The sequence below is a fragment of the Ascidiella aspersa genome, chromosome 6 (genome assembly GCF_963924565.1).
Source record: "Ascidiella aspersa chromosome 6, kaAscAspe10.2, whole genome shotgun sequence".
Lineage (NCBI taxonomy): Eukaryota > Metazoa > Chordata > Ascidiacea > Phlebobranchia > Ascidiidae > Ascidiella > Ascidiella aspersa.
This window is the reverse complement of record NC_139452.1, coordinates 4819215-4835133: the sequence shown is the minus strand read 5'-3', so window position 1 is coordinate 4835133 and position 15919 is coordinate 4819215. Positions and strand designations below refer to the sequence as shown.

Genomic DNA, 15919 nt, shown 5'->3' with positions numbered 1-15919 from the left:
GCAAGAATCGCTAGGATCGCAAGGATCGTTAGGATCGCTAGGATCGCAAGGATCGCTAGGATCGCAAGGATCGCTAGGATCATTAGGATCGCTAGGATCGCAAGAATCGCTAGGATCGCTAGGATCGCAAGGATCGCTAGGATCGCTAGGATCGCTAGAATTGCCAGGATCGCTAGGATCGCAAGGATCGCAAGGATCGCAAGGATCGCTAGGATCGCTAGGATCGCTAGGATCGCAAGTATCGCTAGGATCGCAAGGATCGCTAGGATCATTAGGATCGCTAGGATCGCAAGAATCGCTAGGATCGCTAGGATCGCAAGGATCGCTAGGATCGCTAGGATCGCTAGAATTGCCAGGATCGCTAGGATCGCAAGGATCGCAAGGATCGCTAGGATCGCTAGGATCGCTAGGATCGCAAGTATTGCTAGGATCGCAAGGATCGCTAGGATCATTAGGATCGCTAGGATCGCAAGAATCGCTAGGATCGCTAGGATCGCAAGGATCGCTAGGACCGCAAGGATCGCAAGGATCGCAAGGATCGCTAGGATCGCTAGGATCGCTAGGATCGCAAGTATCGCTAGGATCGCAAGGATCGCTAGGATCATTAGGATCGCTAGGATCGCTAGGATCGCTAGAATTGCCAGGATCGCAAGGATCGCTAGGATCGCAAGGATCGCTAGGATCGCTAGGATCGCAAGAATCGCTGGGATCGCTAGAATCGCAAGGATCGCTAGGACCGCTAGGATCGCTAGGATCGTAAGGATCGCTAGGATCGCTAGGATCGCTAGGATCGCTAGAATTGCCAGGATCGCAAGGATCGCTAGGATCGCAAGGATCGCTAGGATCGCTAGGATCGCTAGGATCGCAAGGATCGCTAGGATCGCTAGGATCGCTAGGATCGCAAGAATCGCTAGAATCGCTAGGATCGCAAGGATCGCTAGGACCGCTAGGACCGCAAGAATCGCTAGGATCGCATGGATCGCTAGGATCGCTAGGATCGCTAGGATCGCAAGAATCGCTAGGATCGCTAGGATCGCAAGGATCGCTAGGACCGCTAGGATCGCAAGAATCGCTAGGATCGCTAGGGTCGCTAGGGTCGCTAGGGTCGCTAGGGTCGCTAGGATCATTAGGATCGCCAGGATCGCAAGAATCGCTAGGATCGCTAGGGTCGCTAGGGTCGCATGAATCGACGTCTGGTAAAATCTGAGTTGGCCTGAGCAGCTTTATTTACTGTGCGGTTTTAATGCAGTTTTTGTTTTGCAAAACTATTAACATTTTGCGAACAGCATTGTCCAGCGTTACCTCAACAAGTAATTTAAACAAAATAAATTCCGATTTAATTCATTTGCAAAATTGAAACAAGCGGAAAGTCAAATTAGATTTAGTTTTTGGATTACCGTTAATTAATCACCCGTTAATCACCCGTAACCGGTCAGGTAAACCTTTTTTAAGGTTTTCAGCAAGGTAACACATTAAGATCGCTACTTAAATTTCAGATTGTATCGATCTTTTCAGCATAAACGATCGGTTGTGAACACCTTATTACATCAAGTTTCAAAACTCTACAGCAGATATACGGACAGAACTAACGAAATTAAGCATGTGAAAAAGGTTATGAGGAAAAAGGGTGCCCGGTTTGGTTACTACTACAGTTTCGCTGTTGTTTAATTAGCAGTGTCAGTCCATGTTATACCCTTTCTTTGATCTATCTTTGCCTAATCGATCATATTTCATTCTAAATGCCTCACATTAATTTATATAATACCCTTTTAGCGGACAGTTTTGAATTTGCAAACGCCCTTCTAGTACTTAGTTCGCTTGTTCGCTTTTACTTTTAAAAACAAGGTACGAATGATAATCCCCTTCGTGTCCAAGACGTGCGAAATTAGTTCTACGCTACACAGTTCTACCGGTAAAGTTGTTTGCAGTGCGCACACACGTTCGCCAACATTTCGTAGACCGATGAAATGCGCTTCAGATCAGATAGCATTAGGACTTCTTATTTTTGATGGTATTTTTGAACTACATCGTCGACACTGGCGAATTAGACCTACTTTCGTTGGCAAACGAATGAAAGACGTTGCGTTTTTTTAAATTTAGCGCTCGTTTACTAAAAAATAATTCGGTCTGACACTCGACATAAAATTTTGGATTTTAAGCCCATATCTATAATGGTGATTTTAAACCAACCCGTATATTAGTATTTTATGTGGGTCACAAAATTCATTTAGTCTTAATGGACAATACTCTGCGTTGGTCAATTTCTCAACTATAAAAAGTAAGCCCTGGCGAGCACGAAACGACTCCTTTCGATTGGCCATGGTTCCTTTTTCTAATATTATCATACAATTAGAAATCCCGTGATGAAATTTACCAAACGCGGCTGTTGGCCGATTGCTGACAGTTTGAACAAACATCAAAGTCACTGTACAAATGTGTGGTAAATTTGTGCCATGTACCTTATTCTATGTTATGTATTACGCTGTGTTTATTTGTGACATGTTGTGTTGCAGGTAATGTTTAGTTTAAATTCAGTTCATAAAAACCTAGCAATCCCTAGGTCACCACAATTTTATGAACTGAATTTGTTAACATTGACCTTGTGCTTTACCAATCGCCATGGAGAGACTGATGAGGCCAGACCGTCTGGAACTTGATCCCAATGACCCAGAGGCCATTAAAATGTATAAACATTGGTGGCGTTCATTTGATGGTTTTATTCGAGCCATTGAGAAAACACATTAGCGCGCAACTTACCTTACTCTATTAATGAGGTTCGGCAAACATGTGCAGAATGTAAAGTTTGTGCCGAAGTAAAACCTCGTTTTCACCGCAAGTCTAATGAGTCTTTAATCAAAGCTTCTGCTCCATGGGAAAGAATTAGCATTGATTTTAAAGGACCTGTCAGGGGTAGAAGACATTACATTCTCTTTGTGGTGGATGAGTTTTCCCGTTTTCCTTTTGCAATTCCCTGTTCTGACATGACTACGAAAACCGTCATAGCTTCGCTAACTTCACTTTTTGCTCTTTTTGGTCTACCCTCTTTCGTCCACAGTGACCGGGGCACAGCCTTTGCTTCTGGTGAATTTAAAAAGTTTTTGACCGATAGAGGAGTGGTACCAAGTCGGACTACTCCCTATCATCCTACTGGTAACAGCCAATGTGAAAGAGTGAACCAAACCATATGGCGAACGGTTAAACTCCTTTTAAAGGACAGGGGTCTGGGAGAAGATAGATGGGAAGAAATCTTAGTGGAGGCCCTTCATTCCGTAAGATCTCTGCTTTGCACCTCAACAAACCAAACCCCTCATGAGCGTTTCTTAAACTTCGGACGAAGAACTATGCTGGGAAGATCATTACCATCATGGCTGCTCCAGCCTGGAAAAGTTTTGATGAGACGATTTGTGCGAAATAAAGGAGATCCCTTAGTTGATGAGGTAGACTTGCTGGAAGCCAATCAAAGTTTTGCACATATTCGGCTTCCAGGGGGGCGTGAATCGACAGTGTCTGTGCAGGATTTAGCTCCTTGCCCTGAAGACCATGAAGTCCCTCCACTGCCAGATGCAGAATCCTTTGGCGAGTCTCTTGAAAATGGAGTCCCAATTTCTACCAATTCGCCTCCCCATACTACTAGGCCATCTACAGTTACTACACCAGAATCTGCATTGGACAGATCATCGGTAGAAGATTTGGCTCATGGTACAGATGAGTTACCTCCTACTTCACCTTCTCCTTTTGCGTTTCCACCTGCTTCGCCTACTGGTTTGCAAGTGAGGCGTTCATCCAGAATTCATAAACCCCCTTCACGGTTTGGGGATTGGACTCATTAAAAATGAACCCTTAAAATTGTTTAAATGAAACAATGTTTTTTTGTTGGGTGTACAGTGTACTTTCATTATTTAGAGGGGAAAAATGTGGTAAATTTGTGCCATGTACCTTATTCTATGTTATGTATTACGCTGTGTTTATTTGTGACATGTTGTGTTGCAGGTAATGTTTAGTTTAAATTCAGTTCATAAAAACCTAGCAATCCCTAGGTCACCACAAAATGCGACCTGATTTTGCGACATTTTATCTCCATTGATTTACGTTTGACGTATTCCTTTATCTGTGACATACATTGCTTTGCCTAGAAAACCCAACAAACAAGCCAATTCTTCCAGTGGAAACGACTACTACAACACTTGGTATCTAAATGTACTTTGCACTGTGACACGCGTTTGTATGATGTATCGGCTCCAGACAAAGAAGGTTAAAAAGTAATACGGCCAATAATAAGAATGTCCGATACTTAGTATCTTGTTCCGATACTGATATATTTAAAAAAACGACCTTCGGCCCGATAACGAATACATTCATTACTATCGTAAAATAAAATCGATAAATATGGACGCTTAAAAAATCGTTTTTTTTCCTATAGAGAAAGTAGACCAAAAATGTATGCAGCGTCAAGCGGCTTAGTAACCTTCATTGCTTGCTTATTGTTTTTTGAGAAATTTACATACGTAAAAATCTCTGAGTAAAAATTCTATGTCAGTTTGGTATTGGATCGTCACCGATGCCTTTCTAGCAATAAACTAATCCTATTTATGTCACCTGACATCGACTATCGGGTTTGATCCGATATTATCGGACATCCCCAGTCAACAGTAACAACTCAAAAAGGCAATCTAGTGGAAATAAGTGTATATTTGTGTACACAAGCAGTGGGAAAAACTGTGATACCAAGGCGTAGGTTCCATAAAACATTTATTAGGAAAAAGGTAAATGGAGAAGAATGTGTCCTGTATTCTAAGATCCTCTCGTAGACTCTCTTAGAAGTGACATCACCCATTCTGAGATTCTGAAAGTATAAGAAAAAAACGATATAGTTTGCTATTTTAAAACGCAGTAACGTAAAAAAGGCTCGCATGAGTAATTGGATGAAACAGATTTTTGTAATTTTATTATGATTCGGAAAAATACCAAGGACATAAAAGCATATAAATTCCAAGGACAAAAAAGCATATAATGTCCGAATAAGTAATCAATTTTTCAAAGAAAATAGTTTAACTAAAAATATAACGATTTTGCACTGAATGTATTTAGACTCCAGTTTACTTTCACATTTTTTGACCGAAATCAGCAAATTTATGAAGTCAATTTGCATTGTGACGTCAATTTATGACGTCCTTAAAAATGTCTTGTCTACCGTGGTGCACGCGAAGCAAAACAACATTTTAGGGCTCCGCGGTAATAAAAAGTTCCCTGCCGTACAGGTATGTTTCAAAAAGTTATAAAAAAGTTTTTTCACCGTGATCATTCTGCCCCCGTCGTCCACATGACGAGATATCGTCGTCGTTTTGCCGTTCCAAGTCTGTTCCTGAACCAAAACTCCATCTTTCCAGTTTACCAAAGTCTGCAAATACGAAAGGCGTGGTTTAAGCGTGAATTTCTAATAAACGTGCGAGGAAGTTCGAATGAATTATAGATGTATACACGAAAGTCGTAAATGCTTGCATAACGCTCGCGTGCCTTACAAGCTCGGCTGATCAGTCGAAAAAATTAAACAAAAGTATGTTTTATTTACATTTTGCCGGGCATGTGATAAAAAACCACGCTAAAAGAGGGGCTATTCTATGATGTGCAGAAATTTAACTTGAATTCAAGTGTTTTTGAAATGACATGTTTTTCTGATTTGTCGTAGGCTTTTCTGGCGTTTTTCTTGCCATACCATGTAATATTTCATTAAACCAGAGTTTAAATGATTTTCGATTCCTAACTTAATTTAGGCGTTTTATAGAAAAATCACTTGACTTAACATACTTTGGAACGGAAGAAGTTATCCTAGGATTCAATTTGTTTCAACACGAAACGTTTACATACCGATTGCCAGTTTTTTGGCTTTGCGTCAGTTAAAATTAGAAAGAAAATACTTGGCCTTTTTTCGGCCGCAATGACATTTCAATACGTAGTTATTCTTAAGTATTCAAGGCAAATTTTGACAAGTCACTTATCGCCACAGTGTGGTCATATACCTTGGCCTTGCGTCCGTCCAGCGTTTCCTCGTCGCTTACTTTGCCAACAGCGCATTCATGCTTGTGGGTTCGGAATGTGCTGGAAGTAACAAGCTTGAACTTGTCGTCGCCCGGACTCGCCGTAATACTGACCGTCGACTTAACGCTGTTGCCGATTGCTCGCATTGCAAAGTTGACGCCTGTGTAGGAAGAATGCGGGAGGTTATTACTGAGATTTAGACACAAACGGCGTTAAATTGACAACCTTTGCATATACACTAGTGCACGGATACTTAAGGAGTTTTACCAAAGATAGAGGTTAGGGTTTCTCAAATCAGTTCAACTCATGAGTCGCCACCCAAAATTGGGAGGCCGACTGCAGTAGTTCCCATGGTTAGATTTATAAAGACTGGTTCTAAACTGCGGCAGAAATACGTCGACATGGTGCACATTAATTTAATTCGAATTACTAATCGCTAATCGTCTTATATAGTTTTCACTTTTTAAAAAGTTCAGTGTAGAGAATTGGGTCGCCAAAGATTTGCTGTAATACTGACACGTAGAATTTAAGTCGCCGCGAAAAGAGGAAAACACTGGACTCTTGATGTTAAGTACATAATTAGAGAAGGTTCGATCACTCTTCTTTTTGCTAGGTCAGGGAAGGCCAATCTAAGGCACTTTTCCCTATTACAAGTGGTACAATCTACCCCAGAGGTAAAAAGATTAGGCATGCCTACTTGTTAAAATAATAAATATTAAAAGTGGATTTATAGAAAAAGGTACGAAACTAAAAAAGTTATGAAGACTTTGCTATTTGGGTTCTGCTGAATGACGTAAGGATAAGGTTTAATACAATCAACTAGCATCCTACAGTGACAGAGTAGGACTTTACGTATTAATGTCTTTTGTTAAACACCCCAATTTAACAATTAAAACAGTCTTTCGTGTTAAGTAGTTTTATGACATACAATGAACAAAGAAAGATGCACGTAAACTCAAGGTTAAGTTTAAAAAAATAAATAATCTAGCAAAAAAATAAAGCATTCTCACCTATAGCTTTCATGTACGCGTCAAAGTTTTCCGATTCGACCAATTTCCACGATCCAGACATTTCAGTGGTCGCCATGACTGTTTCAATTGTTCAGCAATTCAACAACATAAACAACTGGGCTGCCCTTAAAACTTGTTTGCTATATACGACTGCTACGACGACCCACACACACCAACAATGCATTGGCTTCTTTTTTCTTGTCTGTCGGCGGAAAGGCAGGATACGGTGATGGGCTTCAGGAAAGACGCTGCGTAAGATTGGCTTGAAATTGCTGCTGCAGATGGAAACTGGGTCTTCGCATTAAGAAAACCTTCTGTCGCGCGGCTTACACTGCTGGAAGTTAATTTTTCAACAAAAGGACTGAAGGAAATGAAAACAAAGCAAGCATTTCGCTGATGGTAAGTTTAGAACGATATATCTCAAACTATATGTGTACCGAGCAGTGTTGCACAAGCAGTGCACTTAAGTCACTGTTTTTAAATGACTTGACTTGACTTAAATCTTTTGACCAAAATGACTTGACTTAAGTCTTTTGCTCAAATGGCCCGACTTTGACTTAAGTCATTGTGTCAAATAACTGGTTTAAAAGAAGTGTTTTCATTAGTTTCCCCCCTAAAAGGTAAAAAGGGCATGACGTCCTTTGCGTAGAACTATTAAACAACAATCCAATCATCGTTCAAAATTGGCTTAAGCATTTCAACGACGCCAGACAGAAAACAGAATAAGTTTAAAACCTTTAGGCCTACAGCACAACTTTTTCTCGTTAAGGAGTTTATTAGTAACGGTGGGCTTGCGACAAACGCTCCGACCCCCACATAAAATAACATTTGGTCGATAAAAAGGCGCAACGACAATTAAAGACAGTGACGCAATAATAGACACACACAAAAAAGGGCGGTTTTTCCAAGAATTCTCGCCACAAAACGTTTACCGGAATTTGAAAGTAACGCGACTGCAAATTTTGATCAATAATTCAAGAATTAGTTTTTTATTCCGCGTGGGAATTTTTGTCAGCTAAATTATTAAGGAAGAGCTGTTCATGTTTTACAAAGCGGCAAACTTGGAATGACACGCGGTAATAAGCGAAGACAGACACTGAACAATTACCATTGGACAATTTGCGATGAGCAGAGGGGTGGGATTGATACAGCGACAAATTATTATTTATGGCAACTACGCTTACCTTAGGCCTGTCGCGTAAACAATTAAAAAAGGAGGAAATTTCACAATAAAGCGTATGAGCATAAATCTTTGGTCTTGAAAATTACGCGAGGTCTGTTTAAATGAGGTTACCGCTTGGAACAAATTAATGAGGAATGCTTTTCTAAAAAGTGCTACATTTTTTCGCGAATATCCCGGTCGTTTTATTTGCGCATATAATTGGTCAGCGTTCTTCGATAAGGGCAGTTAATTAGGGCGGTATGCGCATAAGCAGTCGGTCTGACAAATTGTTTACAGAAGGCACCTGACACAGAAATGTTTAAGTACATAGGATGTCAATACGGCCGGATATTAGATAGCGAGTGAAGCTCACAAGGAAATTTGAATTTAGAAAATTTTGAATTTAAAACGCAGACCATTCTTGTTAATACAAAACTTAGGTCGAATAGGCGATAAACACCGATTGGACTGACACAAACCGAGTTATACCCAGTAGGCGAGTAAACACTGAGTGGGCGAGTTTAAGCCGAGTAGGATTTCACACCCAGTGGTATAGTAAACGCCGAGTGGCCGAATAAACCGAATAGGTGAGTAAATACCGAGTTGCGGACTACAAACGGAGTAGGTGAGTACAAGTCGAGTAGATCAGTAGATGAGTTACAATGGAAAGGTCGTTTGGACCATAGACACCCCTCGGCGGGGTAAAAGACGAATTTTGCGCAATTTGGTGACGTCATGTTGACAAGAGAAAACACCGGCGCGTTTATGAAGTTAGAAAAATTGACATGGTTTTTTTGAGCTTCCTAAACCTCATAGTTTGCGCTGTTGAAAACATTTAGCGTGATTTATGATTTAATTTTAAAGAATCTATTTGTTTACGTCATTTCCCCAGAGTTGCTCGACTTTCATGAAACCATGACGTCACGATGTGGTTTAACGTTGGGTCTGAAAGAAGTCAAAGGTCTTGAAAACGCAAAAAACATAAACGCAACAGAAGCGAAAAAGAAGGCAGAGCAGCAAAAAACACAAGGTCACGGTTATAAATGGATTTCATCTTGGTTATGATAGAATTATAATTAATAAGGCGGCGAAAGGCGAGAAAGCACTGGCGTGAGAAAAAAAAGCGACGCTAAATAGATAGAGGGGCGGGTTAAGTGCATGAAACAGCAACCGTAGAACTGGATAAAACGACTGGCATAAGACGGGGTATCTGCTTGGATATCACGGCGATATTTTTTTTAGGGGGGAAGTTTTTACAGAAAAATTGCTTCGAGTAAGAATGGGATGAGCGAATGCCGCAAAAAAGTAGTTTGAATCCTTTGATCTACTTCCTCTCGTAGACCCTCGTGCTAACCACGTCTCCCATTACAAGCTCCTGAAGTAAATAAACAAATATATTAAAAGTAAGGTATACATCTATTGACAAAGTTCCTCTTATGAAGTTACAAATTAGGGATTTTAGCACTAGATACCAGTGTTGTAATGACTTAAATCAATGACTTGACTTTAGTGCACTTAAGTCACAAATGACTTGACTTGACTTAAGTATTTTAGACAAATGACTTGAGTTGAAATAAAGTGTTTTCATTAAGCTTTTATTTTACAAAATTAAGTTATTCATCTTAAGTTTTGCTCAGAAAACAACTTGCTTTTGGTTGCGACTTGTTATTTATTCCAAATGACTTGACTTGGACATGAGTTCCTTTAAAAATGACTTGACGTGGACTTCAGTTTCTTTTTACAAATGACTTGTCTGGAACTTAAGGTATTTTAAAATGACCTGTTTAAAACACTGGTAGATATCTGCTGACTTCTTATAGGAGTAATTCAGAATCAAGCTTGTTTTAATTAACTGACCATAAACAGGTTGTCTCCGTCCATAAATCTGGTGATCGTCGATGTCTTTCCGTCCCATTTTTGCGTTTGAACGAGCTTTTCATCGTCCCATTTATACGTGGTCTGAAATGGAATAAAATCGTGAATCGATTTGCCGCTAGACGTCATCCGAGAACGATTAATAAGTTACTAAGGTTATAGGCTACTGCTCTTAAATAAAACATCGCATGAAATTAACACTGCGTGAACTTAGCGATTCAGCTGATATGGAGTTGCATGCGATTTTGTTATGCAAGAGTACACATTTAAAAACGAGTCTTGTTTTTTTTCTTTTTTCCAGTTCTCGCCTAAAGTAAAATCAATTTTCCGCCTTATTTTGCCTAGATTTTTCATTAAGTGTAGGACGTAATTTTAAAGTGGCAAGGGGGTGATGCAATATTGATATTAGAATCAATTTTATTAACTGGAGCCTCAGTAGACGCCCTTGGTCGCCGTAACTTTACAGTCCGCCTTTTTTTCTCAGTTTCTCGATACTTGTTGCTATAGACATGGCCAACAAGATTTATATCAAGTATTAAACTTAAAAAGAGTTATAAGAGTCAACGCTAGTAAGAAATATTAAAGCCTTGAACGTTTCGAACAACTCTTTAATGATTTTTAACTTGAAAAACTCTTTTATTCTTTTTTTACTGTTGTAAAGAGTTACCCGAAACGTTTAAAATGCTACCTATATCTGTGAGGGTTTTAAAATTTTTACTACGTCTAACTACAACCCCCAACCATTGTTCTCCAAAGCTAACACATTTTGCTTCAATAATTTGAATTAGACAGCCATAGAATTAACTATAGTTGTCCAGCTCTGCGTCGCACCTTTGCACTCATTAACCGAAGATGATAAGTTCGTTTCGAAACGTCCTAATAAAATTGATGTCGATCTTACTCTTTTTGGCTTTGAAATTCATTATCAAACCGAATTCTAGTGAAAATTTGTGAAATTCCTATCGACAAACAAACTTGTACAAAGGCAAAAAAAAAGTATTTCAACGACTGAATTAGACAACCATAGAAATAACTATGTTGTTCAGATCTGCGTCGCACCTTTGCACCCATTAACTGAAGATGATACAAATTCGTATATTGTCTTCATCAAGGTGATGTCGATCTGCTCAACCTTTTTGACTTTGAGACTCATCGCCAAGCTTAGTTAAAAATTGAGAAATTCTTATCAACAACCATATTTTTCCAAAGGCAAAAAATAGGTTTTTGAAGCACTGAATTAGATAACCATAGAAATAACTATGTTTCCCAGCTCTGCGTCGTACCTTGCACTTCCTTCCATCTGGCGTTTCCTCGTCGAATTCCTGCCCGATGGTGCAGTCGAATTGGAGGTTGCGGAAGCTGCTTTCGCTCGTCATCGACAGTTTGCCCCCTTCGATTTTCACCGTTAACACAGGCTTGGCCAGGTTGCCCAGTATGCGCACCGCTAGGCCCACGCCTTTTAGAGACAAAAGATGGAGTCAAACGTTGAAATAAAGTTAACAACCAGTTTGATCATCCCTTGAGTCAAACGACTTGAAATGAGTTTAAGTTTTTTACTTGGGGGTGATACAGAAAACAGCAGCGGATAAAACTGGGGAAAAACAATTTCCCGAAAGAGGGTGGCATGTTTACCCAGGTGGAGAAAATAGTTCAAGTCCAAATTAAAATGTGACACGAGCGTTACCCTTTTACGCACATAGGCGCGTTATTGACGAAGCTTTTAGTTTCAGCAAATAATTGTACATTTTTAATGCCACCCGAATTAAACAAATACGCTTGGCATGTCAACGCGAATATTTACGGTAATGGCGAATATGTGAAAACGTGAAATTTGCGAGGCGACATCTCGTAAATCGCTCTCCCGTAATCTCTGCATTAGCCAAGCAATCGCGGTTTTCTGCTGCGTGCGACTGCACTGCAATGCTAGCAAGCTCTAAGGACGTTTAGGAAGCATTGCACAACGAGCTAGCGAAGTTGCAGCAGTTTTTCGGGTAAATAACCTTTGAAGCCACGGCGACACGTTGCTTATAGCTTGACAGATTTACGACCCCCGAATTTACGCTGCTGGTGGCACCCATTTCGGTTGTAACCTTTAACCCAAGGGTCTCAAACACGCGAGACCATTTTATAAATCGTGCTGCACGATTTGAAGTTTCAAATAATTATAGTTGAATCTGATGTATTGGCTAATCAACATGGTTTCTCTAGTTAGGCCCTTAGATCAAATTTGAGTAAGACCCTTGATTTCAACTATATTGTTTGAAATCTACACGATTTGACAGACAAATTATGTCACACATACCATGCAGCTGTACGATTTTCGAATTTTAATTTGTTAAACAATATTCCGTTTTATGCATTATAAATCCCCATTTAATTGGGTTAAGTAATATAGGCAAAACTACCTTTCCAGGTTAATTGCCGAACTGTAATTTTTGCGTACCATTTAAAAATATATAAAGTGAGAAAAAATATAAACATTTTACCTATGGCCTTCATGTACTCATCGAAGTTGTCTGACGACTTGATCTTCCAAACTCCGTTCATTTTGGCGGCCATTTTTGAGCTGGTGGGTTAGGGTTGGGATTTCAAAAGAACAAAAACTACGACAGCTACCTGGAAATTAAAAGAGCAGCTGTATAATGTTACCATTACACTTTAAACTATAAAGGGTCAATTACAACACGACGAATAAGCGTTTGAAAAAATAAAGGGTTAACATCAAACACTTATCGTAAAACAAATTTATCTCGCTTTCGAGCCTTATTTGACTGTTAGTTTGCTGCATATAATCATCGATAAAGAGGAGATACATTCTTTGAAAGTAAAATTCATTTTGCATTGTACTTTAGTCCTCTTTTTCGGCGACTAAAAATATAATAGACCTACCTACAATTATCTAAAAATAAACTTACGAAAAAAAACCCAGATACATTGATGTATCTTTTAGGGTGTAGTATCGCATTTTTTACCCTTAATGATGCTGCACCCTCTTTATCTAAAGACGCTATCTTATCCTTCGAATGCACGTGGTACATCTCAGTACACGTTGGTTGGTGGCAAGTGGCTGTTTGCTCTACTCTTACGAAGAACAGAGAGGTGTCTGTTCTTAGGTGGCAGGGACACAAGAGGCGCATTTAGTTTTTGTAAATACCCCGTTGTAATGTACATATGTCCCCGGGTGCCAAAGTACAGGGGCGCCAAACTGAGGCTTACTTAATGCCAAAATCAGGCTGCTTCTTCTTTAAATACAATTTTCTATTAGAATCTGTTTTGTTTTTGCGTATTAAGTATAAGATATAATATGTGAATGTAATAGAAAATGTGATTAAACATGGAGGAGGGGCGCCAATTCAATATTTTGTCCCCGGGCGCAAAATATTCTGGCTATACGCCTCTCTTCCGTAGTTATAACTTGAACCACTGAGTCACATCTAAATCTTAATTTTCGAAAAGGCAAAAGTCAAAACAAGATCTTCGATTCCTGTTTCCTTCTAATATCCAATTTAAAACATAAGCAAATACGCATTATATTCGGTCATTACGCATAAACCACACCATTAACACTAGAGTTACAGCTCTGTAGACATTCCTAGAAATACCGCAAGAGGCCAAGTTGACCGTTTGTCCAATACAGAATAATTTAGGTATATTTTACTCTATAAGTTAATTTTACCTAAAGAGAAACTTGAATTTAAAAGGTGTGAGATTAATACGTTGTGTCCATTATAATATCATGTTCCTAGACTCTAGATACTTTATTCGCCATATCCATACGAATTGCATTGTAGGCCAAACCTAATTTTTAGCTGCGTAAAGACAATTATATTTTTTTATATTTAGAACTAATATGAACATTGAGATTGCTTGAAAAACAATTAATTTTTCAATAAACTAAAATGATCAAACGGCCTTTTCTTATTGTGCTGTTTGTTACATGGACCACAAATAGCGATCCAAAAGCATACAAGAACAAGAAAATTAGCAGTGTTCAACGCAATTCCACATATTCAACTTTTACACAACTTGCACACTTTCCGCAACCTAATACACGGCACTCACGACCATTTTTGCTGTTTGTTTTTGCTAATAGTTCACGGTCGGGAGGCCTTACTTCCACTTCCTACTTCCGCTAAGCGTTAACCATAGAATTTTGATAAATTGTTGACTCAAAATTTTGAACTTTCTAGTAACTAACTGTTAGCAGCTACTGCAGCCAGTGTTCCATAGTTGTTTTAAAATACATGCACAACAAAAGGCTATCGTTTAAGGCGATCGCTAGGATTGCAAGGATCGCTAGGATCGCTAGGATCACAAGGATCGCTAGGATCGCTAGGATCGCATGCATCGCTAGGATCGCAAGGATCGCTAGGATCGCTAGGATCGCAAGGATCGCTAGGATCGCTAAGATCGCAAGGATCGCTAGGATCGCTAGGATCGCAAGGATCGCTAGGATCGCTAGGATCGCCAGGATCGCTAGGATCGCAAGGATCGCAAGGATCGCTAGGATCGAAAGATCGCAAAGATCGCTAGGATCGCTAGGATCGCTAGGATCGCTAGGATCGCTAGGATCGCAAGGATCGCTAGGATCGCTAGGATCACAAAGTCCACAAGGATCGCTAGGATCGCTAGGATCGCTAGGATCGCAAGGATCGCAAGGTACACAAAGATCGCTTTTATCCGACCAATTTACCCGACCAAAAACCTCTTTAACAAACTAGACACGAGTCCGTTTTTCATACTTTTTGACTGTTTTAACTATGTAAAAAAATTTCGAGCTTTGCGTCAACGAGCTTTATACATCAGGTTTGTTTACGTAATGATGCTGTCATTTGAACTAGATTAGCGCTTCTTGCGCTGTGGATGACTGACTGCCAAGTGCCAAAGTGCGTCGTGTACAAACGGAAAACGTACTGTATTAAAAATGTTGGACATATATTTTTAATTTTTATTTTTTAAATGTAATAAAAACTTACAAGAAATGCTGGTATAACCTCCAAAAAATCGCGCTCGCTTCGCTCATCAGGTGCGCCCGGAATTAAATAGGTTAACAAACACCGAACTAGATTAACCATTTAGGTTATCGCGTTTTCTCAAAGTGTTTTTTACACTTTTCAATATGAATAACGACGTGTGGACTCGAATTTTAAACCAAACAAACACTTTTTGTTCCGCTTTGCGCCAATACTTTACTGCCTCTTTAAAAGTAAATAAACATGTTTTTAAGTGCAAAAAATATCCAAGGCCCGCCTGATTTACAGTTGTTCTAACATTTTCATAACATAATTCTTAGACTATGCCAAACAATACTATTTTACAAATTTTCCAGCAGATAGCGCAGTGTTAAAATATTGTCCTATCTTATTGCGCCAATTTATTTGTTTAACAACTTCTGTATTATTCTAACAGATTTACTACCTGCTATATATGGTTGGCAGTCAGTCAGTCGAATAATGACTAAAATATGCCAACGGGACAGGTAACCGCCCACCTTAGCGTTCGATAAGAGCAAAACAGTTAATGCGGAAATGCGCAATGCCAGCCTCATTATGGCCACTTTCAAACGAAGTACGGTTTGCTGAATGCGGAACGAAAACGCTAACAGCTAACATCATGAGTTCTTGTTGTATATACACCTTACTTCAACTACAACTTGCATCAATTTTTACGTTGAACCGTTCCATGTTTCAACTACTTCATGCTTCACGCGTCTTGAGCTAATGCGAAACCAAAATCAAACGCGAAACGCTGTTTTTCGTCTTTTGTTGGGTCGACCGTAAACGTTAGATAGTTTTTCTCTTTCGCCTTTCGTTATTCGTCAGCAAAGTGTGTGTTC

At 39.6% G+C, this 15919-nt stretch overlaps 3 protein-coding genes across 3 annotated transcripts; 1 reads left to right on the top strand and 2 right to left on the bottom strand.

Annotated features, from left to right (window-relative positions):
* The first annotated feature begins 2836 nt into the window (after positions 1–2836).
* On the top strand, positions 2837–4034 carry LOC146139292 (uncharacterized). Its single transcript, XM_083391953.1, has one exon. It carries the CDS (start codon positions 2982–2984, stop codon positions 3828–3830), a length of 849 nt encoding a protein of 282 aa, XP_083248079.1. The 5' UTR covers positions 2837–2981; the 3' UTR covers positions 3831–4034.
* A 623-nt stretch (positions 4035–4657) lies between these two features.
* LOC146139291 (fatty acid-binding protein 5-like) lies at positions 4658–7122 on the bottom strand. Its single transcript, XM_083391789.1, has 4 exons — positions 7047–7122; positions 6018–6196; positions 5294–5398; positions 4658–4843 (listed from the first exon to the last, which is right to left on the bottom strand). Exons 1-4 carry the CDS (start codon positions 7120–7122, stop codon positions 4658–4660), a joined length of 546 nt encoding a protein of 181 aa, XP_083247915.1.
* Positions 7123–7813: 691 nt separating this feature from the next.
* LOC146139290 (fatty acid-binding protein, liver-like) lies at positions 7814–12701 on the bottom strand. Its single transcript, XM_083391831.1, has 4 exons — positions 12570–12701; positions 11367–11539; positions 10066–10167; positions 7814–9583 (listed from the first exon to the last, which is right to left on the bottom strand). Exons 1-4 carry the CDS (start codon positions 12640–12642, stop codon positions 9533–9535), a joined length of 399 nt encoding a protein of 132 aa, XP_083247957.1. The 5' UTR covers positions 12643–12701; the 3' UTR covers positions 7814–9532.
* Positions 12702–15919: the final 3218 nt, after the last annotated feature.

Bases quoted from the DNA above. Each gene is read 5' to 3' on its own strand.
- LOC146139290 (XM_083391831.1), bottom strand. From the start codon at position 12,642: ATGGCCGCCAAAATGAACGGAGTTTGGAAGATCAAGTCGTCAGACAAC. The intron at 11,540-12,569 runs GTAAAATGTTTA...TGTCTCTAAAAG, and splicing joins TGAGTACATGAAGGCCATAG to GCGTGGGCCTAGCGGTGCGC. The intron at 10,168-11,366 runs GTACGACGCAGA...ATTCCATTTCAG, and splicing joins CAGATGGAAGGAAGTGCAAG to ACCACGTATAAATGGGACGA.
- LOC146139292 (XM_083391953.1), top strand. From the start codon at position 2,982: ATGACTACGAAAACCGTCATAGCTTCGCTAACTTCACTTTTTGCTCTT.
- LOC146139291 (XM_083391789.1), bottom strand. From the start codon at position 7,122: ATGGCGACCACTGAAATGTCTGGATCGTGGAAATTGGTCGAATCGGAA. The intron at 6,197-7,046 runs GTGAGAATGCTT...CTTCCTACACAG, and splicing joins CGCGTACATGAAAGCTATAG to GCGTCAACTTTGCAATGCGA. The intron at 4,844-5,293 runs GTGAAAAAACTT...TTATACTTTCAG, and splicing joins ACGGGGGCAGAATGATCACG to AATCTCAGAATGGGTGATGT.